This window comes from Eptatretus burgeri, chromosome 10 (assembly GCF_056783735.1).
Source record: "Eptatretus burgeri isolate ZD-2024b chromosome 10, Ebu_testis_v1, whole genome shotgun sequence".
Lineage (NCBI taxonomy): Eukaryota > Metazoa > Chordata > Myxini > Myxiniformes > Myxinidae > Eptatretus > Eptatretus burgeri.
In genome coordinates, this window is record NC_140970.1 from 96,750,931 (window position 1) to 96,775,972 (window position 25,042).

General features: G+C 41.7%; 1 protein-coding gene across 1 annotated transcript in view; it reads right to left on the bottom strand.

The window, feature by feature from the left end:
* The window catches only part of LOC147019203 (uncharacterized), a 30,354-nt gene extending 12,241 nt beyond the window's left edge, over positions 1-18,113 (bottom strand). The window contains exons 1-6 of the mRNA XM_085899536.1: positions 17,646-18,113; positions 14,720-14,795; positions 13,732-13,920; positions 12,745-12,891; positions 5,303-5,473; positions 2,438-2,563 (exon numbers count right to left, since the gene is read on the bottom strand). Of these exons, the coding sequence (XP_085755662.1) occupies positions 2,534-2,563; positions 5,303-5,473; positions 12,745-12,891; positions 13,732-13,920; positions 14,720-14,795; positions 17,646-17,782 (750 nt within the window). The 5' untranslated portion in view covers positions 17,783-18,113 and the 3' untranslated portion in view covers positions 2,438-2,533. The remainder of the gene's footprint in view (positions 1-2,437; positions 2,564-5,302; positions 5,474-12,744; positions 12,892-13,731; positions 13,921-14,719; positions 14,796-17,645) is intronic.
* Between the last annotated feature and the right edge of the window lie 6,929 nt (positions 18,114-25,042).

The following is a 25,042-nucleotide window of genomic DNA, read 5'->3' on the forward strand; positions in this document are numbered from 1 at the left end:
ATGCATGAATGTGTCTGTCCTAAAGAGAAAAAGGCTATCCCATGAGAAAGGGAATCTATTCTTTACCCTTCTCAACGCATCAAAGTTAGAATCCCACCAAATGTGGGGTCTATCCTGAACAAGCATTTTGGGATATAACTGTCTGAGGACCTCAATGTTTCTGTACATTAGTCGGATCCGATTATGAAATCCGTAATAAGATATATTTACAAATATATATATATATATATATATATATATATATATATATATATATATATATATATATATATATATATATATATATATATACATATAGTAGACGCCGCTTTATAAATCCACGGTTATAAAATCCAGCCGCTTATTGTGACCAAAATGAGTTGGAACAGAATTTTACATAGAGAATTTTTTTCTCTCTCTCTCTTTCTATCTCCCAGCATTTTTGTACTATAAGAGTCATGAGTTGAGTTGTGATTTAGAGTCAAGATGGCGACCACGAGCAAAAAGAGGAAGGATCTATCCATGGAGGAGAAGGTGGCCTTATTAGACCGTTTCAATGCAATGGCGAAGACAAGTCAGCGCGAGGCTGCAATCACGTTGGAAATTTCTCGTGGCCAGCTCCAGAATCTTATCAAGAACAAAGGCACCATCAGAGCAGAGGTTCAAGAGTGAGGCGGTGTGAAGCGGAAGCGGGTGGGGAAAGACGAGGAAGTGGAGAAATTACTGCTTGAATGGTGGGAATTTTCGAATCGGAGGAATATGCCAGTGAATGGCCCGATCTTATGTCAGAAAGCGGAAGTCCTTGCGCAAAAAGCTGGTCATCACAACTTTAGAGCCACTGACTGTTGGTTTTCTCGGTGGAAGAAACGGAATGGAATTGTCTTCACTGTTTTGAAGGGCGAAGCGGCTGAGGCAGATGTGGCTGCAGCGAATGAGTTCCGTTGAAATCAGATGGGAGAGATTCTTCAATCATTTGACAAGCGGGACATCCTCAACGCCAATGAGACAGGAATCTACTTCTGCAAAAGACCGAGTGACATTGATGGTCTGCTGCAACATGGACGGTGGAAAGGAAGATCTTCTGATTGGTAAACCAAAGAAGCCGCGTTGGACACGATGAATATGCTCGATGTTGTGTGGGAAAAAGTTATGGCAGAAACGATTCAGAACTGTTGGCGAAAGGGAGGATTTGTTGGAGAACCAGACCCAATGCCAGAAATGGAGCCACTGCCCTCGCCACCACCCGGGCTCACAGCCAAAGTGTTCGCTCAATAGATCACCATCGACTACGACATTGAGACAACAGGCGAAATTACGGAAGAGGAAATGACCGACCAGCTCGTTGGTCAGATTCTCGAAGCCACCGAGCCCATAGCTGAAGAAGTGGAAGAAGAAAGCGACGACGAACCCGAGCCAATGCCAACAGCGGCAGAGATGTGGACTGCACTTGCCAAATTGGACAGGGGACTGCAGGTCTCAGGTTTTGCCCATCCCGATTTCCGCCACGTGACGGATTCAATAAAGGAACATTTGCGCAAAACCTTCCGTCCCAAGCAAGCGACCTTGGAGAGATTCTTTTGAACAATCCCCTTGTCACCATTTGATAAATCAATGCTTTTGTAGCATAAAGCAGTGTTTAACGACATTCGCTTTTTGTTGTATCTATCCAGTAGGTGGCTGAAAATAGGTTCTCCGCTTAATAAATCCAGTCGGTTAATAAATCCAAACGGCGTGGTCCCATGGTGGATTTATAAAGCGGCATCTACTATATATATATATATATATATATACACACACACACATCAAACAGAAAGACCCACCCACATCTCTCACCTGTGAACAGAGGGAATAGCCAATCAGCTTTCACCTAATCAACTAAACCCAGATGGCTGGGATTATATAAATAAATGAATACGTCCCATGCTCCTCCAGCCGAAACTGCTGTGTAAAAACAACCAAGAAGGCCTACTTGGTTTTACTTTGTGCAGTAAATGTTCCATAACATTAACCCCAATGAAAACTCCATTTTAACACCTCACTGATGATCCTAAACAAATGGTCTCAATTTATAACCAGACATTCAAATATCCTCAATCTATTTGCTCAATTTATTACTCAATGACCAAAAGCTAGCAATCTCTTCCCCTGTTTCATCTTCAAGTTGCACTCTCTCAAAATAACGGGACAAATAGAAAAAAAAATAACAACAAATCTCAGTTGCTTTCCAGCCACAGGGCATTGAAAGAGTTATGGTGTGTTAAACAAAATCACTTGCAAACACAATAAGCCTTACATTGCTCGACTTTAAAGCATAACTTCCTCCAACACAAAGGCTTGTACTCGGTCATGATAAACTTAAACGTGGCTAGAACTCATTTTCCACTGATCTGGCTCCATCGCGAGTGAGATGGAGGGGACGGAGTGTGTGTGTGGGGAATGCATGCACAAATAGGCTCACAATTTGCTGATATAAAGGGTTTTCTGCGGTGTCTTCTTCTTATCATTCTTCATCCTCCTCCTCCTCCTCCTCCTGTCAAAGGGCTTTGTGGAACTTTTACACCCACTCACCAAGTGGGATGTCTTCCTGAAAAGAGCATATCAAAAAACAAAGGATAGTAAGTGCAAGAACAGCATTTTACAGAATCAGCACTACATAGGTCGTTTAACGTATTTCAACTCACCCTTGGAAATTTGGATGCTTAATTCACCAATGAGGTTGTTCAATGTTTTAATATGAGAAATAATCGTGTGCTAGAGGTAGTGACCACACACACAGCACATTCAGATGACCACAACTCCCACCAACAACAAAAAAAAATGGTAACAACACCCCAAGTCATGGAACCAGTTGTGGCTCAGATTGGGTGGTTAGAGTAAAACATGCCAATTAACCAAATACTAGTGAAACAGAACTTGTGCCACAATGTCAGTAATAGAAAACAAACTTTATGTACCATTCACAGAATTTACCTAAATTAATTTAAACCCACAGAAGAATAAACAGAGACAATAGTTCACCAATGTGCGTCAGGACAATCTCCGAATTCTGAAAGCAGGGCAGTAGTCTCATTCTGTGAGCATGTTGAGATATATTGAGAATGTGAATATTGACTTGGTGCAGTGAGCAGCCGATGCGGTTACAACTCATATTTATCACGAAGCCGTGTATGATGGACTTGGCAAGCAGTATAAGCAACCATAAGTACTTTATTAAAAAGGAAATTTTGAAGTAGAGGACAAAGCAATAACAGAAGTGTGCACTTAGATGTTACAAGTCTTGTAACACAATGTTGATAAGGAATGGTGCTTTACTAGGCATCTGTGTAAGCATACCAAATTTGGATTTACTAGAAACACCCGCTCCCCAAGCATACCAAATTCAGACAACAGTCCAGCGAGAGAGGGGATGCCGGTGGGTTAATATTCTTCTTCTTCTTCCTTTTATTCTTTAACAGTGACAATTATTCCCACGTTCTTGTCGGGTTGGCCGTAGGATGCTTGGCCAAAGTCTTTCACGTACCAGCTGCCAAGGTCTCATGTTCGATTAAGGTAAGAGCAGGAATTTGGAATTCATTCATAGTTCGACTACTCTTCGTGAAGAACATCGTGGGATCTTTAAAATCCACCAAATTATGCCGGCAGAGGGTACTCTACTTTAACGTCAATCCAATGGACGGCTCACATTGATGAATCCCCCTGCCTGTGCAACACTGGGATCACAATTAATAGCTGAGTCTGGATTCAAACCCAGGCTTGACAGCTTATAAGTGAGTGTGCGTTACGAATGGGGTTATGTGTCAAATAAAGGTCACAATTTGGCCGTAGCGGTGTCAGGGGCAATACCACATGTCAAACTTGAAACCATGGCTGGGAGAAATGACATACAAGGCTCAAATATATTGTTGTGGTTCTGCAAAACTGTCACTCCCCAAGGCAATGGCACACAACATGTAACAGTTTGAGAAAGTTATTTAATTTGTATTCACTTTTAAATAGTTCCTCCCTTATGTGTAATGGGTTTATAGGTCATATGTGTTGTATGGGCTTTTGGTAGGTTTTTATGCCCCTTCTTTTACTTATTTTGCTTTGCTGCACACACCAGCCTTTCTTTACACAAACATGCAGACAAGAGCAATCGCCAAGTAATTTGCATACGTACGCAAAAACTCCTTCAAACTACATGCCATAATCCAACGAACATGACACCTCAGTCCTCACCATACTCAAACCCCAACGCGACAACAATTCACACAACAAGCCACCATCCTGATAATCACCACACCATCAAAACATAATTCAAGATCACTGACACTCAGCATTGATGGCACAGCCTCAACGACCACCATTACCACCATGTCAAAAACACCACCACACTCAACGCGATGCTGACGCGGCCAATATTCGGCAGAGGTAATGAAGAAAATAAATATCTACAACAACTTTACAGATGGTTGTAGTGGGAACAAAATAAATAAATAAATAATTCTTCCAAATGCAGACATGCAGACATTTTCTCCAAGGAATGATGTTGCTCTCAAAATTTGAGTGTATCATCCTCCGGATGGAAAAGCTTCAATATCTTAACGAATGACAAGGTGAACCTGAAGAACCAAATGCAGAAATTCTTTGGTTGTGCTTTAAAATGTTCTATTTTTCACATTTTCTTTTTGTTAAAAATTAACATTCATTAACCTGGTGTTCATTGTTCAGCATAAAACTCAGCTCAAGTCAGCTGTTGTAAAAAAAAAAAAAAAAAAAAATCCAAATCATTCATCCATCACATCCACATTGCAATCCAATATGGGAGAGAAATATAATAATTGACAAGCTGTGCATTGTTGTCGTTTCATGTGCAGCCTATGGCTGCATCATTTCTAGAAGCGTGGCTGTGCCGCTGATGCAGTGCCCTGTTACCAGTAAGCTGGTACTCATTTTGCTGACCTCGGAAAGGATGACAGGCTGAGAAAACTCACATGGTGCTATTTCGTTGACAAGGGCTCAAACTCAAGACCTTAAGATCTCAAGCCAGCCACCTGAACAATCAAGCCAAAAAATAGGCTGGGCAGTGCATTAACCGGCCGAGAATAGCGAAAATTTTTATATTTTAACAAGTACGTAAAAGGTTTAAAATTTTGAGCAACAACTTATTATGATGTTTCACCAAAGCAAACATTCAAACCATTTGGCATTTGTTAATGCAGTTGTTGTACGTGTTATTAAATTCCCCAAAATATATATATATATATATATATATATATATATATATATATATATATATATATATATATATATATTAAATGTCTCGTTTTCAAAAAGTACTCACAAAGCTGGGAATTGTGATGATGGTGTGGTCTCTGGTCATCCTTTCTGGTACATTGCTCAATCTTTGCGGTGCTTTAAATGTGTCCAGCTCCTTGGATTGGTCTGAAATTTTGTCCATCAGCTGTTTGTTTTGTTCTCTAAGAAGCTGATTACACTTCTTCAATTCATCCACCTGACAAGTGAAGAAAACAGGATTGCAAAAGAGGAAGTGATCATTCTCGGGAAAAAGGAGATAAATGTTTAACAGTGCTGTGTTTGACACAGTTGTTCAGAAGATACCACAAAGCAGATTCACAAACTGCACTTTTTTTTTAATCAGATTTTGAATTCGTTGGTTCATCAGACGCATCATATCTCTGTCAGGATTCTCCAGGTATATTTGTCTTGGTTCACTTGTTTTCTTTTGCTCCATATGCATCATCCACAGCTTTCACAAAAATGTTGATGGTACCCAAATCTATCTTTCCAGTGAACCCGATGATGGGTTCTCTTCCACAACTCTGAATTCAACATCAATTACGGGACTTTTTACTTCACTTGATATTCTATTTGTTAATTTTTTTAATCTCCTCCATCGAAGATGGACGGAGGTTCCTGTTTTCACCCCTGTCTGTTTGTTTGTTTGTTTGTTTGTGAACAGTATTATGGAAAAACTCCTGGACGGATTTCGACGAAACTTGGTGGGGGGATGAGGAATGGTCCAAGGATCATGCCATGAGATTTTGGACTTGGTGCAAATTCCAATATGGCCGCTATGGCGGCCATTTTGAAAAAAATATTTGAATTTTTGTTTTTGCATTTCTACATGTTTTAAGTGATTTCCAACCCCCCAAAAAAATTGTTAGAGAAAAAAAAAACAACAAAATTTTGCAACTTTTTTTCAAAAAAATTTCGATTCTATTAGAAAAATATTTGAATTTTTTTTTTTTGCATTTCTACATGTTTTAAGTGATTTCCAACCCCCCCAAAAAATTGTTAGACAAAAAAAAATTTTGCAACTTTTTTTTCAAAAATATTTCGATTTTATTTTTTTTGGCATTTATACATGCGCGTCGATCTACTTTAGTTTATTCAATCGTGGTTCAGTTGAGTCTGATCCGTTTTGACCGACAATGAATAGGATATCAGGTTCACTTAAGTGACCCAGCAGCATTGGCGGCGGAGCTTTTGCACTCCACCGAGTGCTCCCCCTCTAGTTTTTTTTAAGTTTTCTTCACAAAGTACTTTAAAGTTGTCTTCTAAATGAAAATCACTGTCTGACAACATAAATGATTGATGAACGATCACTCTGTCTCCAGCCCTGAAGCTTGTGTTGAATCCTTCATACAAAAACAGCAGAAACCGCTCTGGTCAGTACTAATTTCAAGCAAATTCAAAACACAAATCAAGAGGTACGTAAAACGTCTATTCATTGGGCTCCAATTTTGTACGATATACATACATCTATATTATATTAAATATTACATATGTACACTATGCAGTGCCTATATAAAGTCTACACCCCCTTTCAAATTTTTCACCTTTTGTTGCCTTATATCCTGAAATTAAATTGCATTAAATCAGACTTTTTCCACCTTCATTAAAACATCATAACCCACACCTTCCAGGGGCAAATGCAGGAATTGGGTAGGGGGGTTTCCAAATAACAGAAAATCTAAGTCATATGAACGTTATGATAACTTTATTGCAGCTTTAAAATAAATGCACATTCACATATTCTTTGATATGCATGTATTGTGCAAAAAGATATAAAAGTTAATTAATATAATATTTAAATGCATAACTAAAAATAAAATAGCTTGAATTCAATAAACTTCAAGTTTCAATCTCAAATATCATCACTCGTAAGACCTACCTGAGTGATGGTAGTGCCTATATGACATACTAGCAACTATATGACATAATAGAAGGAGTTCTGGGTGACCAGGGAACCCCTGGGTTTGCCACTGTAATGGTAAAATTTTTTTGTTGGGAGGGTGGGGGAGGTTTCCAGGCAACCAGGAAACCCCCCTCGATTTGCCACTGCCTTCCAAGTGAAAAACGAATTCTACAGATTGCAGGAAATTAGTTAATACAAAACTAGAATATCTTGTTTGGATAAGTGTCCACCCCTCTGAGTTAATACTTTGTGGAAGTATCTTCAACAGCAATTACAGCTGTGAGTCTGTTGGGATAGCTCTCCAGCAACTTTGCACACCTTGATTGGGCAATATTTTCCCATTCTTCTGTACAAAACTGTTCAAGCTCAGTCAAGTTGCGTGGAGAGCGTTGATGGACAGTAATCTACAAGTTATGGGACAGATTCTCGATAAGATTCAGGTCGTGGTTCTGACTGGGCCACTCAAGAACATTTATCTTTTTGTTCCTTTGCCACTCCAGTGTATCTTGGACTGTGTGCTTCGGATCATTGTCATGCTGAAAGGTGAACTTCCGTCCCAATTTCAGCTTTTTTGCAGAGGGCAGCAGGTTTTCCTCAAGGATTTTTCTGTATTTTGCTCCGTCCATTTTCCCTTCTATCCTGACAAGTGCCACAGTCCCTGCTGATGATAAACATACCTGTAACATGATGCCGTCACCACCATGGTTCACAGTTGGGATGATGTTCTTTGGGTGATCAATGTGCTATGTTGAGTTTGCCTCAAACATAATGTTTTGTATTTAGGCCAAAAAGTTCCATCTTCGATTCGTCAGACCACAACACTTTTTGCCACATGGCTTCAGAATCTCTAGAATGTTTTTTTTGCATACCTCAAATGGGACTCAAGGTGGGCTTTTTTGAGTAATGGCTTCCTTCTTGCCACTCTACCGTCCAGGCCATACTTGTGAAGTGCTTGAGATATTGTTGTCACATGCACACAGTCGGCAGTCTTAGCCATGAAAGCATGTAGCTCTTTCAAAGTTGCCATTGCCCTCTTGGTGGCCTCTCGGATCAGTCTCCTTACTTGGTCATCTAGTTTAGAGGGATGGCCTGATCGAGGCAGGGTGTTGGTGGTACCATAGGCCTTCCACTTCTGAATGATTGTCTTTGTGCTCCAAGGGATATTCAAGGCCTTTGCCATATTTTTATTCCCATCCCCTGATGTGTGCCTTTGCACAACTTTATCCCAGAGGTCTTTCGAAAGCTCCTTGGGCTCATGGTTGAGTCTTTGCTGTGAAATGCACTCCGTCATCGAGGAAACCTTCAGGAACAGCTGATTTGATCCTGAAATAATCAGAATCACTACTACTTAACACAGGTTGAGGATAATTAACTTTGTGTGTGATCTTGAAGGTGATTGGTTACACCTGAGCTAATTTACGGGGTGTGGACCTTTATCCAACAAAGACTTTCGAGTTTTTTATTTTTAAATTAATTTTCTGGAATTTGTAGAATTTTTTATTCACTTGGAAGTTGTGGGTTACGATGTTTAAATTAAGATGGAAAAAGTCTGATTTAATGCAATTTAATTCCAGGTACAAGGCAACAAAAGGTGAAAAATTTGAAGGGTTATAGACTTCCTATAGGCAATGTATACACATACACACAACAATACAGGATCTGGACAATGAAGCAACATACAAATACCTCAGAGTATGAAAGGGCCACCAAATATGTCACAAATATTTGTGCAAAACAATTGCCAAAGAATACCTCCACAGAACAAGGATGATCCTGAAAACACATCTCACCCTGAGAAACAAAATCAAAGCCATCAACAAACTAGTACTACCAGTATTCCATTACGGCTGTGGAAAAATAAACTGCCAACAAACGGAAATCAACAAACAAGATATCAAAACAAGGAAACTCCTCAACATCCACAAACATCAGCGTATCCTGAGAATACACCTGCCAAGACATGAAGGAGGTGGTAGCCTGATGGAACTTAACCAAGTGCACAGAATGACATCTGTCGAACTGGCTGAATACATGAAGAGTTCAACAGACTACATCATCCAATTTGTATGCAAACACGAAGACAACAAGCCAGGGAAGGTATCACTAACCCACCGAGCAAAAACTTTCCAAAGACAGGTGCAAACGGAAGATGTCACACAAGAAAACGAAACAACAACAAATACGGCCCCACCAATTGCAAAAAAGACAAAATAAAAGTACAAGACAAAATATCAACAGACATACACCGTTAACTGGGAAAACGACAAAAGAGCAGGAAGGTATAAAAAAATAAAAAAGAAGAAAAAAGTTGGACAGGTTGGGAATAGACAAAGAAGGCTCTTTGGAATGGTGAAGAAGAGGTAAGCTCAACTGGGATGGAGAAAGAATCATAAATTCCCAAGACCAAGAACACAATATGAATGTCTTCAAGAAAATGACAGGACTGGGTCAGTCAGACAAGACAGTGTAGGTTCTGGAAGGTAGAGACAGAGTTTGAGCCACCTCCTATCGGGATGTAAAAAAGAACTCACATCAGAGCAGTTGTACACCCAAAGGCACAACATGGTATGTGGAGTAATCTACAGGCACATCTGCAAAAGTCTCAATATCCCAGTTCCAGTAAAGTCATGGAAACATGAACCAAAAGCAATCACTGAAAACAAGGAAGTAACACTCACGTACAATCTAATGATCCCATCGAGCGTAAACATCGGGAAAAAAGCACTGTGACCACCGACAATACTGACGTACAAAAAGGAAACTAATTCATTGCTAATTGAGGTGTCAGTACCGAGAGATGTTGGCCTAAACAATATAGAAATCAAGACAATGACCAAATATCAAGATCTCAAAAATGAAGTGAAAAGATCCTGGAAGCTGCAGAGATCCAAAATTGTACCAGTGATCGTTGGAGCAACGAGAATGATAAATAACCTTACAGAGGTGTTAAAAACAACCCCTGGGAATATTATCACAAACAAACTGCAGTTGGAAGCTGTCCGGAGCTCAGTGACGATCCTCAAAAGAGCCCTCAGATCAAAACTTTGAGAACAGGAAAGCTTCACAAATTGGTCCATGAATCGTGACCCCTGACTGAAATGGAGGTGGATACTTCACGAACTGGGAGGACTCCATTCCACCTAATGAAACCCACATTTGGAGATAACAATCAATGACACACGCAAATATAGAAACGGCCATGCAATCTTCAACCACCAATGCAGGAACCGGCAGGGATGGGATGATAAGATCACCACATCCGGCAGTTAATTCGGACGCAAATCGGTGTTTCAGACACATGACGACACCGAATCTGCCTGAAAAGATTGGCTTAGCGAGCATTCAGCGATTCGCTAATGAAGGCGCTCGATACGTGGATCCAATTTTCCCATTTAATGCGTTAATAAGCCAATTGTTAAAGCGCTATGACTGCTGCTCTCCATGACAACACAATTCACATGAACAGGAAATTTATGACAAAGCAGGTTTGGGAAAGAAGAACACGACCGCAAACGGCTATCACATCCTAATGATCATCTATGCTAATAAGTGTGTGTGTGTGTGTGTGTGTGTGTGTGTGTGTGTGTGTGTGTGTGTGTGTGTGTGTGTGTGTGTGTGTGTGTGTGTGAGTTTCTCTCTTCCATAACTCCAAAACCATGAAACCTAGCAGCCTGAAACTTTGCATGAATATGAAGCAAACTCCAGCGAAGTGCATGAATGAAAAGTTGGTGTTTGGGTTAATTTAAACACCCCTTTTGAAGATGATCAATGGCCTCATTTAATTATCCTTTAGCAAGGCATCATCCTTGGTCAACCCTCTGTCACCTTACTGGGGTCTTGATTCAACATTTTGTTCAGCCTATTCAAACATTCCTTGATTTGGAAAAACGATCTACTGTCACAGACCAATTAAAGTGTATAATCAAAATATCACGTCTGATTTGAGCAGCGGATCTCGTGGACTAAATAAGTGTTGAAATCTGGAGTGAAATATGAAAATTTCAACAAATTAGCGATTTTTAGAAACAAAGTGTATTTATTTAAGCAAAGCATTAAGCTTAATTCTTTGTACTGTATAGAAAATTATATTTATGAAGAAAAGACGAAGGAATGTGCATAAAGTGCAACTTCATGAAGAGCGACACTGTGCTCTCAAACCTGCTTTTGCAAGCCATGGCGATACAGTCCACAGGGGTTCTTTTATTTATTTTTCGCAATTACGCACACAGTTTTCTTTTTCCTATTTTGTGCGATCTGCTTTCATGACAAAATATGAATATAAATACACTAATGGTTTGTGCAATGCATTAATAGTCGGCAGTGGCTGAAAATGAAGAGGTACGGAGACAGCACACACGGAGGTCAGACAGGGTGGGGTTTGTGCATGCCTGCATGTGGGTAATGGAGGAACGCGTATAGTTGGGAGGGGGGAGGAGGGGGCATGCATGCAGGCAGGTCTTTGAAAGGTAGATAACATGGGTTTTAATTTTTGAATGCTCCCACCCGGTTCTATACAGAACAGGCAGTTGAAAAGAAAGCGTTGCTGTTTGGGTACATTTTATCACATCGGTAATGCCCTGGTACGCTGCCTACCCTCCCCTTATACTGCCTTCCCTCCCTCTCCCCTCACACTTGCTTTCCTTGCCTTTACGCTGCCTTCCCCTCCCTCACGCTGCATCCCCACCCCCCTCGCTGCCTTCCGTTCCCTCCCTGCATGCTGCCTTCCCTTCCCCTCCATCACACTATCCCCCTCCATCACCATACAACCCTTCAGAGGTCGAGGAGAGGAAGGGGTGTTAAAGAATGTGCAAGTTGGACAAATGAAAGCTTTTTTTGTTTAAGCAGTTCAAACTGATGCTCGGATCAATTCCGCAATTCGTCTCAGGTCAAGAGATTCTGGACCTTATCGTATGTATGGAAATTAAATGAAGGCACACACACTGGCATGGCTTTTTCGACGATTGAAGGAAAATACCCTTCCTTCTCTTCCCCTTCCCTCATGCTCTTTTCCCTCCCAAAGCTCCTCCACCCCCCCCCCTACAGACGTCTCTGGGCAGTGTTTAGTATGACCCGTTTGAACATGCTGTTTAAAAGTTCCAAATTTTGTTCAATCCTGCACTAATGCCCACATAAGGGGACCATTCCACCCCCCCCCCACACTGCTTTCCCTCAAGTCCCCCTATCAAACACATGTCCAGAACAACCCCTTCCCCTCCCCACTACCCCCTCCATCTCTCTCTCTCCCCCCTCCCAGAGTGCATAGTGACGTGCGGTGAGGCCTTGCTCCCCCCCACTTCCTCACCTCCTCCTCGTTCCCCAAACTCTGCTCACTCCCCCCTACCTCTTCTCTTTCTATAAGTTCTGCGGACACGCATGTCTACGAGTAAATCACAGGTTTGAGGTGTGCAATCTCAACAGATGATCTTCTGTAATCAATTACCTTACCACAATATAATCAAACATTTCTTGAGCTTTGCTTTTGACAAGTGTCTGCCTCGAGATAAAGATGTTAAATTGTTGTTGTTTTTTTAGTGAAAGGTATCTCATTTCTCTGAAAGGCTCACCTGAGTTTGGAATGAGTAGTTTACAGTCTCTTGAGTAACCACTTCTAAATCTTGGTCCTCCACTTTTTTTACTAGAAACTGAATTTCTTGTTTCGCAGTCTCCAGCACCAAGTCTTTGGCCTGATCATGTGCACACATGCTGTCCAACTGAGAAGTGAAGAAAACAAGATGAGGTGAAAAAAAAACAAGTGGTGAATAAAACTCAACTTTGAAAAAGAGAAATTGATAGGGAGAGGACTTTTACTAACTAACCTGAAGCACCATTCATACAAAACGTTGACAGCACAAAGTAAACCAGAATGACACTCGGTCGAGCGCAAACCTCTGCCAGGCTTGTTATTGTCACCTACCCAACTAATCCACCAAGTTCTGTCACAACCCTTCCACAACGTTTTGAGATATTAGATCTGGCTGATCATTGGGCTACAAAACGTAAACTCTTCAGCCTGGTCGAGGGAGGTATGCACTCTACCGAGTGCCCGTTCTGGTTTTGTAATATTACCATTACCCTGCTCGTGCGAAGCAAAAGGCAGGGTTAAGTAATTGGTTTACTCTGTCTTTCTTTCTCTTTACAGACATCAGTTTAGGATCAAAGAACTACTTCACTTCAATTAAATGTTATATTTTGAACACCGTGGCACATGAACCTGCAGTTTAGCAGTACTTTGGCTCTGAATTTGGCAGAGAGTAACGAGGTAATTTTGTTTAGTCTGCCAATCTGGCAGTCAAACAAAACTGAAAATTACTGTATTTCAAACAGTAAACCTAATGTTTTTCGGGACATCCCAAAGGACAAATAACAGGCATGAAGAACTAATGTAATGTGTTAAATAAGGTGGTGTAAAAGACGGTGCACCAACGGTGGAAAACCGGTAAGAAAACCAAGACTTTGGGGTAAGGCGCTCCATGAACTCAAGTTATTTCAGTCTTAAGTGAAAGACAGTGAAGTCTTCGGTAATAAATATGTTGTTTTGCTGAAGAACTTACTTGAGCAACGAGTAGGTGGATCTTTACTTGTGCCACCTCATACTCCGTGGTGTGCTCCTTAATGCACTCGTGAGCAAGTGCTAACTGATGGTCTCGGCATTTCGAAACCTCCATCTCCTTCTGCAGTTGGTTTGAAACTTCCTCGGAGATCTTTTTATGGGAATGGAGGCTCTCACGATCTTCCTTGTGCTAATACATAAAAAGTCAAGAGGGAGGAAGGTTGGGGGGAGTTAAGACAATCTGTAAAATTGATGAGGAAGCAAATTAAATGGTCGGTTGTATAAAAATGGTTTCCAGTGAAGCTAATGGCCACAGTATATCATTTATGTTATACAGTACATTTACTTCCGTTCAGAATTATTCACCTTCCCTCAAGCGTGATTGTTCAAATATACAGACTCGGTGCCATAAAGGTTCGTCAGAGCACCCACTCTGAATATGGGAGATCAGTGGTTCATAACAAAGATTACAAATGATATGTGCTGTTTCCTTGCTTGAGCTCAACATTTACAAACGAGAGAACACAGACAAGAATAAAACCACAAGTTGGCAATTCTAGCACAGGTTCTGATGGGCCTAAATGCATCCTCCTGCATTGAAGTTCATTGTTGGATTACATATTATGAACAACAAACAACGCGATAAATCTATTTCTCTTGGAATTTAACAAGAGTACAAGAATAGAACACGGGAGCTTTGAAATCCACAACCGGAATGTAGAAAGAATAGCCGGTTTTACACACATGTGTTACCTCGAGCTGCAATGGTCCGTGTGGAGATGACACCAGGATGGCATTTTTAGTCCAATTCTATCCAAGACAATTGTACTTGTCGGTCTAATTGGAGGAAGTTACAATTCAAAATGGAAGTCGATGTGTGGAAAGAATTAATATCAACAAAATAGTAATAAGAAAGGATACAGTCATGGTTACTGCGGTGATTGCTGTGCGGTGTTCACATCCAGCAATCAACAGCAACAACTGCTCACCTGCTTGACGAGAACTTTTTTCTCCCATTGCAACCCTTCAATTTTCTTCTGCAGAGCTTGCTTTTCTTGCTCCAATCTGTTCACAGAGCACAATATTATTTGATATGAGATCAAATATTACAAGAAACTCAGACACAGGAGGAAGCCATTTGGCGGATCACACCTGTGCTCTGTCAACACCAAATTAAATCAATCAGTCAGTACAACTAACCAATTGCACTGGGACGTGAGGGTGAGGATATACATAATTTTTTTATGGAGGGGTGGGGGTGGGGGGATAATTTTTTTGTCGAGGGGTGGGGGGGGGGATAATTTTTGTGGAGGGGTGGGGGGGATATATCTTCTTCTTCTTCCTTCGGCTGCTCCCGTTAGGGGTCGCCACAGCGAATCATGCGCATGATCCGCATAGTGATTTGGCACATGTTTTACGCCGGATGCCCTTCCTGACGCAACCCTGGTCGCCTCTTACGACACAGGGATATGGTACACCTATTTTAACCGGGGTATACACCGGCCCAGTACACTGGTACTCAATTCGCCGACCTCGGAAGGATGACAGGCTGAGTCAACCCCCTGGTGTATTAATTCAGTGGCTCAACGGGGTTTGAACTCAGGACCTTTTGGATCCCAAGCCGCTGCCCTAACCACTGCGCCAACACCAGGCTTTGGGGGGGGGATATATATATATATATATATCTATATATATCTTTTAATCTTATCTCTTGAATACATCATACATGAAGAGACCAGCACAGACATCACACATGTGCACATTCTTGTTGTGCTCATTTATCTGCTTTGATGACTTAGACCGTCTCGGAGCACTGCTTATGACCTTGTCTATAGTCGCTGGTGAGAATTGGACCGGAATGTTCTTCCCACTTCCTCTGAAAATGTTACATTCCTGACTGTAAAGTACCTTTCAGCATTGGCATTTGAGCCATGAAAAGGTTTGGGTTGTTTTATAAAAAAATTTGAGGTTGACACGTCATGCTGTTATTGCATCACCTTTCGTCCCAGTCACTACTTCATGAGACCTGCATTTAGGTGTTTAAACTTAAAAAAAAAAAAAAAACATTTTCATGTCCTTTAACAGGCATGACATTGGGCCAATGAGGAGGTGAGGGATGGTTACATGTTCAGTCCGTGTGTAAAATATTGTCGCAGTGCTGGTGGTTCAGGATAAAACCCCCTACCCAAATTTTGGTGACAGGCGGTCAACACCGCCAGCCTGGATAGCTTAGCTGTTCTTCTTATGAGGCGGACACGTTGATCCTCGGAGATTATAAGGCGTACGGGAGGGGCGGAGTGCGGCACAGGCAGAGCGAGGAAGGCACAGGTGGATGCACATGGGAGTTTATACTCGAACCCCACGACAAATACAAACACACATCAACTTAAAATAAACGCGGGATTTAATGATAATAGACAAATATTTACAAGGGACAACAAACAATTTGGAATGTAATAATACATGAGGTAAACTAAACCTAAAGTCGAGGCACCTCTACACACAGAGTTAAATACAGACAAGGGGAAACAAAATAAAACAAAAGCAAATCCTTCCTTTATCCTGGCACTTGGCTTTGTCCAGAGATGGTTTTTGTGGAACTTAGAATTGAGGCGCTTCGTCATGCATGTGTAGACGCGCTCAAAATATGGCGCCGAGCCGCTCTCTCGCAGCGGAAAAAATGTACGTCAGGCTATTTGTGAGCAGTATTGAACACCAAGGCTCAGAGAACCCGTGCAGCTTCTTTTCACAAGCGAATATGCCGACCGTTCCTCTGTTGCACCCGGGCTGTTCACAATGATCACCCACACGACTGGATGACGTCTGAGACCCTGTGATCAGGCCATGAGGCACGCTGTCCTTCCCTCCTCAGAAACGTACACACTTCACGGCTCAGCCGAACAGTCAATGGCTCACACCTTGCTCAGTAAGCGAGCGAATTCACCTCAGCATGAATAAGAGAATCGTGCCATCTTCATGCCTCGAAGGAAAGACAGCCTTGAAAGCCTGTTCATGCAGGCCATCGCCGAGCTACATCTCGTTACGGGCCATCCCGACCATGCGCGTCTCTCACTCTGCACTCGTGCGTTCCTCACTCCTCTCCATCTCTCCTGACATCACAACCAACAAGTGATCCACCTCCGGGGCGTAGCTTACTCGCCGAAACGCGGGAAGGTGGGGCCTCTCCCTGCTCGGCATGCCGAGCTCACTTGTAAATGCATAAACGTAGGAATAGGTCACAGGGGGCAATCACATACTGGAGGAACTTATCCTTAAACCTGATCTAATTGACACCGCACCACCCCCATCCCCCCCTCCCCCCACTCTCCCCTGTGGTGACACGTGACACTTAAACTCACAGTTTCCCCATTTAATTACATCAAGATGTCTCCTCCACGTCTTCAGACCAAATAACTCTTCAATCCTAACTTTCCTATGAAATTGCTCCATCTACCCCCACAACCGTAACAATATCTTCCTTTGATGCAGGTATGACATATCTCACCAATGAAGCCTTGACAGATATAATAGTACTACAACAATTATCCCCACATCGTCAGGTCAACCAGGGAATGCTTGTGCCCCAAATCTTTCATGAACTGACTGGCCAAGGCTGAATTCAACCAAAGGCAATTTGTTTAAGGTGCCAGCGATAACTCGCCTACTCTTTGCAAAACATACCGTGGTATCTTTAACGTCAGGCCGACTGACGCTGACAGATGGGACAACCGGCTTACTATCCATCAAAGGGATGGCTCACCGTGTGATGAAACACCCCACTCCACTCAGAGTTTGTAGTCTGGTCAGGAATCGAACCCAGACTATGTGATCCAAAGGTAGATGTGCTACCTCCACACCATCTTTTCTCGGTCTCACTACTCGTGTAAAGGTTCGAGTATGCAGCAATTTACTCACAATTCGGACTTCATTAATCCATTGGAGGTCTGAGGCACTTTCTTCTGCGTTGATGACCTGAAGAAGTTCCTTACTCTTTGCCAGAAAGAAACTTTTTCTCCTTTGCGTTTCATTTTTTTCTTGTCCTTTTTTCCCATGTTTCCTGAAAAAAAAAGAAAAAAAAGAACATGATTAATGCCAATATCATTTTCACATTTGTCTATTCTGAGCTGGCAGAATGACCTAGACTCGTGGAGATACACACACTCACCTCCAAGCTGTCCAGCCAGGGTTCAAATCTATACCCAGCTAGAAACTGTCGTCCTGGTGTTTCACAGACTGTGCGATTCATCAATATGAGTGACGTCCTTCAGACGGACATCAAAACTGGGCATCCTGTCTGCCGACATTAGTTGGTGGACATTAAAGACCCCACAATGTCCTTTGCGAAGAGTTGACATGCAGAGCCAGCACCCTGTACAAATTCCAAATTCCTGATTCAACCTTCATCGAATGTCAAGCCTGACCAGCCGGTTCGTGAAAGACTTGAGCCAAACAATTCCCTCAACTTACCCACACAGTGGGAATAGTTGGCTGCTGCTGCTGCTGCTGCTGCTTCTACTACTACTACTACTACTACTACTACTACTACTACTACTACTACTACTACTACTACTACTACTACTACTACTACTACTACTACTACTGATGAAAAAATGTATTTTCATGAGACATGTTCGAACATCCAACGTGATAACTCCAACTGACTCTGGTCCACACAATGAGGAGTTGATCACCTCCAAGTGCTGAGAGCAGGATGGCTGGATGGTGCAGGTCTATCTGTATTTGCACTTTTGTATCCAGTATGAAAGTTGGAACATTTTCTCATCTTTCATGAGAAGATAAGGGCGAACATCAAATTGCGCCCAATTCCATTTTTGTCTCCTATCAGTTTCACAGGAGGGGACAATAGGTTTCCTCTTAGTCTGTCCATCCATCCCACCGGTGGTTTTTCAGTCTCTCTCTCCATACCCCTCAACATATTCAATTGAAACTTGGTCCCTGCCTTTATTATGACGAGTTACAGAACAAGTTCGAGTTTCAGGGCGTTTCGTCAATTTTTCACAGTTATGTCCTTTTTGGACTTTGTAAATATCAAGTCGTTTAGGGGGGCATGTATTGCAAAGCAATTCTCACTCTTGTTGGAACTATTATACCAGCAATACCAGATTCGGTGGTGTAATGGTTTGAGCGTCCGCTCTGAGTCGAGGAGGTCGTCCGTTCAAACTGTGGTCGAGTCAGAGGAAAAACTTCAAAAATGGTACGTACTGATTCTTTGCGAGGCATTCAGCATTTAAAAGGTTAAGAGAATGGGTTGGAATCCAAGCGGAGGAGGGAATTCCTCCTGAGGAAATGGTCCGCTGAGTGCAATGAGAAATGTGGTGCCATCATTGTGACGTCACGTCCCAGGATACTGAAGGTAACGGTGACGACATTCTCTCAAGCTCAGTGGCGGTTTGTCTCGTCTGACAGTTGTGTCTGTGTACCTGTGTTTTTGTCTGCCCGTCTGCCCTCCACTAAGAGCCTCAGATCCTGTTTAAAAAGCGTGAAATTGGAAACTGCTGTGGAATAATAAACTGACCCCAATTATAAATCAATAAGTTAGACATCAATAAGTTAGACTCGGCCTGTGTCGTTGTGCTCGTGGCTCAAAGGGGAATTCTTGTGAATTGCTGGATATGCTGATGAACTCATTGGGGTTTCTATTGTTGGTTTGTTTCTATGACGACATGATTGCTGACAGGATGGAAGGCTTGATTACCCACTGAAAGGTGAACGAACAAAAGTAAACTATGCATCACCGAAAAAGGATGAGGTGAACGTCCACCGAAGTGACTTACCGTCTGTATAATCAATGCTGCCACAAGTAAAACAGGGAAAAGAGACCAAAGCACACGTCATGAACAAATTCTGTGGTCGACATCAACGATTCGAATCGGATTACCAAAGGAAGTGTCCGAATCCACGAAGGCGACCTCGAACGAAGAGAGAAATGTTGCGCTCCACACCAGACAATCACTTCAAGCGATCTGAGCAGAACCGCGACGTGTCACAATGGTATTTATTATCACCATGGTAACAATCACCTGATCGTTCTCTTGTTTTATCTCTCCCATTGTTTAACATCTATTGTTTATTCCTCCTCTTTACTACAAATTATACACTAATTAATTAGCAAAACAAGGATCGGAACAAATAACCAAAAACAATTATCGACATCGACAAATGCTTCTGATGCTAACAATACCACCTAGACACTACAAACCGAACCATAATACACGTCTCCGCGGCTTCATCGTTCTTTACCGAGTGTGTTCCACACGGACTTCTTATAATAACCTGGACCAACAGCGGCCTCTGTCGACTGAAGTCGCCATGTTGCGTTGCCAATCCGAATTCACAGATTGAATATGTTAATCTGTGCCGAATTTCTCGCTGGAAACAACATTTTTGTACAGCTTAATAAGAAGAACAGGATTTTCATTTCACTGACAACAGTCTCCGCCGCCCATTATCACTACCAAGCTAATCTAAGCTCTGCAGCACGAATCAATAAGGTGAGTGAGTACGAGGTGGTCACGATTCTCATGAATGATTATCATATCATATGTCATATGATCTGATGATAATCAATGTAATGTGTATTGCTCACCCCCTATGCCCTATAATATTTGTATTATTACAGGCCATAAGGCGGTAGGTTTCAGCTACCCCCTATAATTATAGGCCTTATGGCCTATAATTTACCTCCGCCATTGAAGATGGACGGAGGTTACTGTTTTCACCCGTTTGTTTGTTTGTTTGTTTGTTTGTTTGTGAATAGTATTACGGAAAAACTCCTCGACGGATTTCGACGAAACTTGGTGGGGTGATTCGGTATGGTCCAAGGATCATGCCATGAGATTTTGGACTTGGTCCAAAGTCCAATATGGCCGCTATGGCGGCCATTTCGAAAAAATATTTGAATTTTTTTTTTTTTGCATTTCTGCATGTTTTAAGTGATTTCCAACCCCCCCCAAAAAAAACAAACAAACAATTTGTTAGAGAAAAAAATTAGAAATTTTGCATCTTTTTTTTCAAAAAAATTTCGATTTTTTTTTTTTGGCATTTCTACATGCACGTCGATCTAGTTTAGTTTATTCAATCGTGGTTCAGTAGAGTCTGATCCGTTTTGACCTACAATGAAATAGGATATCAGGTTCACTGAAGTGACCCAGCAGTATTGACGGCGGAGGTTTTGCACTCCACCAAGTGCTCCCCCTGTAGTTAATAATATATTGACCAATCATCAAAACATTGAACAGACATCGGACAACCTTAATAAATATGATCTCTAATCTACAGACTAACCTATGGCCTCCTATTAATATGTGTATATTATAGAGGGTAGCTTTCTGTTATAGGTCGAAGCATATTGAACCAGTACCAGTCTCATTAATGTTTTCATGATTGATCAATATATTATAGGCCATCGTGGGTAGCTTAAAGCTACCCCCTATGTGAGTAGCTTAAAGCTACCCTGTATGGCCTATAATATATTGATCAATCATGAAAACATTGAACAGACATTGGACAACCTTAATAAACATGATCTATAATCTACACACTAATGAGACTGCTTTAATATGCATTCACCTATAGAAGATGACGATCAACTATTATAATCGCAGGAGGTTAAAACATAAGCTATGTCGAAACCTAGGAGAAACACTTCAATGCAAATGGTGAGTAAACTATTGATGTGCAAATAGGATCAGTTTGCTGAATTTTTTCCTGATGGGTTTATCTTTCAATCCAGTGTTCGTGGTTCGAACAACATGGTGAAGACGAATCTTTGTGTCGCACTCACAGATGTGCTGTATGAGAGAAAATACATGATTACAGTCTGCCTCCGTCTCAAACATGTGATCACTAAGCGAGTCAAATGCACTCGATCCTACTTCTGCCAACACTGATGCAGAGATTGCAGATTTCAGGTAACTATCACGAGGAATCTTGCCATTTGTCACTGCTAGCATTCTCTTAACACATTTCTCAGTGGCTTCACAAACTTGAACAACGCTTGATGATGGAATGGTAAGGGCACCCCTTGTTTTAACAGCAATCAGCCTATAGGCAGGTAAATTGACATCATCATTCTGCGTGAGAGCCAGCAAGCAATCTTGACATTTGAGTGTCCGCTTAACCATCCCAACCACATATCCTGCAATATAGGTTACAACTGACTCCAGGAACACAGAAAATTTGTTAAATGGTGGAATATCAGCATAATCGTGGTGACTCGTCATTGGCTGGCGGAGCTGCAAATCGTAGCGTCTGGCTATGAGCATATCCTGCGTCTTATCTGGGACAGCCCTCTTAGTGATATTTTTGAATGACGCAGCTGTGAGGATGTGTGTTGCATCCTGGGCTGAACAGTTCCCCTTGTTGGCTTTGATATCATGCCACATCAGAAGACGCTTGTATGCTGCAATAAACTGTCTGGCTGTTGGATTGTTATTGCCACCACATGCTGGACGGACGGCTCCAAAGAACAACTCGATGTGGTCCTGGCTGAGCTTATATGTAAGCAAATACTTTAAAGATGAATTTTGTGGCTGGACGTATGTCAGATAGAGGTTTTTAATGCTTACGATATAAGTCAGCATCCCAATAAATGCTGTTTTAAGTCTTGTCTTTGTCATGAGTTGACCAGAAATATTAGTCAAGGTCGTGAGATAATTACTTGTCTTTTCCAGGAATGGCAAAAAAGCTGCCTCGCGAGCTGGATGCATCGGTGCCTTGTAGTTGTGTGCCAAAGGGTTCCTGGAGTTCAACAGATCGAACAGTTGATCCAGTGTGCGGATGAAGATGCGAGTTCCCTCACTCCCTTGAAATTCAGGTAGTTTCAACTCTTCGCGGCAGAACTCAATTGCATCCGCGACAGTTGAACTCAGCGTTTGAGTAGCTTTTTAAACTTTCATTATATTTGTCTTCCATTCGATATGTTTCCGACTAAGTTTGTTTGCCAACCGTAGTCCTTCCTGTTTCTGCAGTTCATACAAGTTTTCTATGTATTTCCAGGAGGTGACCCTCTGAGAACTGTCTCTCATCTTCTTCAGTGTGCCAAGGCAATTCCTTGCAAGCTTTAACATATGACACGCGTCGAGGAATGCCCAAACGAGCTTGTGAGGATCTTCTGGGTGAGGGAACGACGAATTCATATTATCCGGGTTGATACTTGCGCCCAACTCTTTCAACATTGTCAAATGCGCTGAAGGCCCGTCACAGGTAAGCGAGATGACATTAACTCCAATTTCGTGGAGCTTTAGTAAACACTGAGACACAAGATTGGCCTGTTCTTTACCAGTCAAACCATTGATGAAGAAGTGGGCGACTGGAACTTTCCAATGATCATTCACCGCGACCAACATAATTACTTAAGCGTTTTTAGCAAGCGGCGTGGTATCGTCCAGATTACCTGCTCCAATGTCCACATATCCTAGCACCTTGTCACCAGACATCTCTACTGATTCCATTAGTGACATTTTGTCCAACATTAGGGCACATAGCGTACTCCTATCCTCTTTAAATCTCGCCTCCAATGCGTCAAATACTACCTGGTTGAATCCCGGTGATCCGTCTATGGCACTGTACCAGGTTCGGATCGTTGAAGGACTAGGTAGAGCGAGATCGAATACCTCACGTACATAGTCGTAGACCTTCGCAGAATAGAAATTTTGCGTGAGGGTGAATGACTTGATCACAGTATCGTATTCTTGCCTGGATTTCTTTCCGCTCGGCTGATTCTTTAATATTCGACTCATAACCGCCAGTGGTACCCCAGAAAATGTCGAATTCAGTATCTCGACAATTTTCCGAAACCATCCCTTTGTTTTTAGTTCTTAAACAACAGAGCTTAATTTCTCTACCTTTTTCTTCAATCTTCGCGTTTTCTGCTGCGTAACCTTCAGTTTTTTCCTCAGGTTCTCAATGGTCTCGGTTGCCGTACCCAGCTTCCGTTTCATTTTACTGGGTCTCGAATCGGCGCAGTACGTGTGGTCTGCTGAAGTCGACGGCCTTGGTGGTGAATCTGGCGCAGCTGTGAATTTTGCCTCTGGGGCCAGGTGTCTGTCAACCGGTGGTTTCCGATGTATCGGTTTCTGTGTAGAAAATAACATCATTAATATCGGATCGAAATTTCGAATTAACTGGTGAACAGAAAACTGATAATTCACGGAAATTTTAGTGGTGAATTCAACACAGTGCGAACCGCTTGGTAGAATCACAATTGGAGCACTCTGATTCAGGATTCCATTTATTTTAATTGCATATACAGGATGTCCATGAAGTTTGAAAATTTGCGCTAAATTTGATTTCCGTGGGGATTTATTCATTTTATAAACATTTTGAATGTGGATGAATTTATAAAATTAATGTGTTAGAATTAATTTTTTGGGCAGGAATACAAAACGACCTGCATTGTCTGACACAGTCAGAATCGTACAGAAATTCATAGAAAAATCCTGGCAGCAAAGGAGGTCGTTTTTCCGGGTATTCGCACCCAAAATCAATTCTAAAACTTTCATAGATTCAAAACAATTTAATATGTGTCAAATAAATATTTGTATCAAATAAAAATATATAATATTTGTATCAAATAAATATGTATTTTTGTAGTAGAGACCATTGTAATAAATTGTGTATACTAACCTTCTGGAGATGAGGTGGAAATTTGAAGACGCTTGGTATGACGCCTTGTTTAAGCAGTTTTGTCTGGCCCGTACTGTCAAAGTCAGAGTTCAGGAAGTGTTCACTACAAAGTAATGTCACACCAGGCGTTGGTGTAAAGTGTTCCCTTCTCTGCGCCTGGCACCATTGTCTGCACAACTTTTCATCCTTAGGGAATCTGGAGAAAAAAGATCCGAATGATGTTTTCGATTATTGGCATTTGGAAGGATGGAAGGATGGGTACTACAATTGGCGTCAGTGGAGGTAGAATTCTGATATCAAGATAGATACGACCCTCTAACCCTAAGGCGCGTAGGAAGCAAAATTATTTTGGGGGCAACATCGGGTTAGGTGGACCGCAGAGTCAGGACCCTCGGAATAGGAAGGGCCTGTGCCCCCAAATGGACAAATATTGTGAGCTACCCGCCCAACTATTTACGCAGTCACGGCAGTCGATGGGGGGAATGAATCTCCGGAAAAAAATTGAATTGTAGACGCCTGGAAAACTCATTTCCAGCGTATTCCTGGATAATATCGTTTTTTTACATTTTCTTTCAAATTATCGACTGTACTTTGCCATCATTTAGATTGTTATACTGGCGTTTAGCATTTAAATTGTAACTTCTTAAAATAATACTCTAAAAATA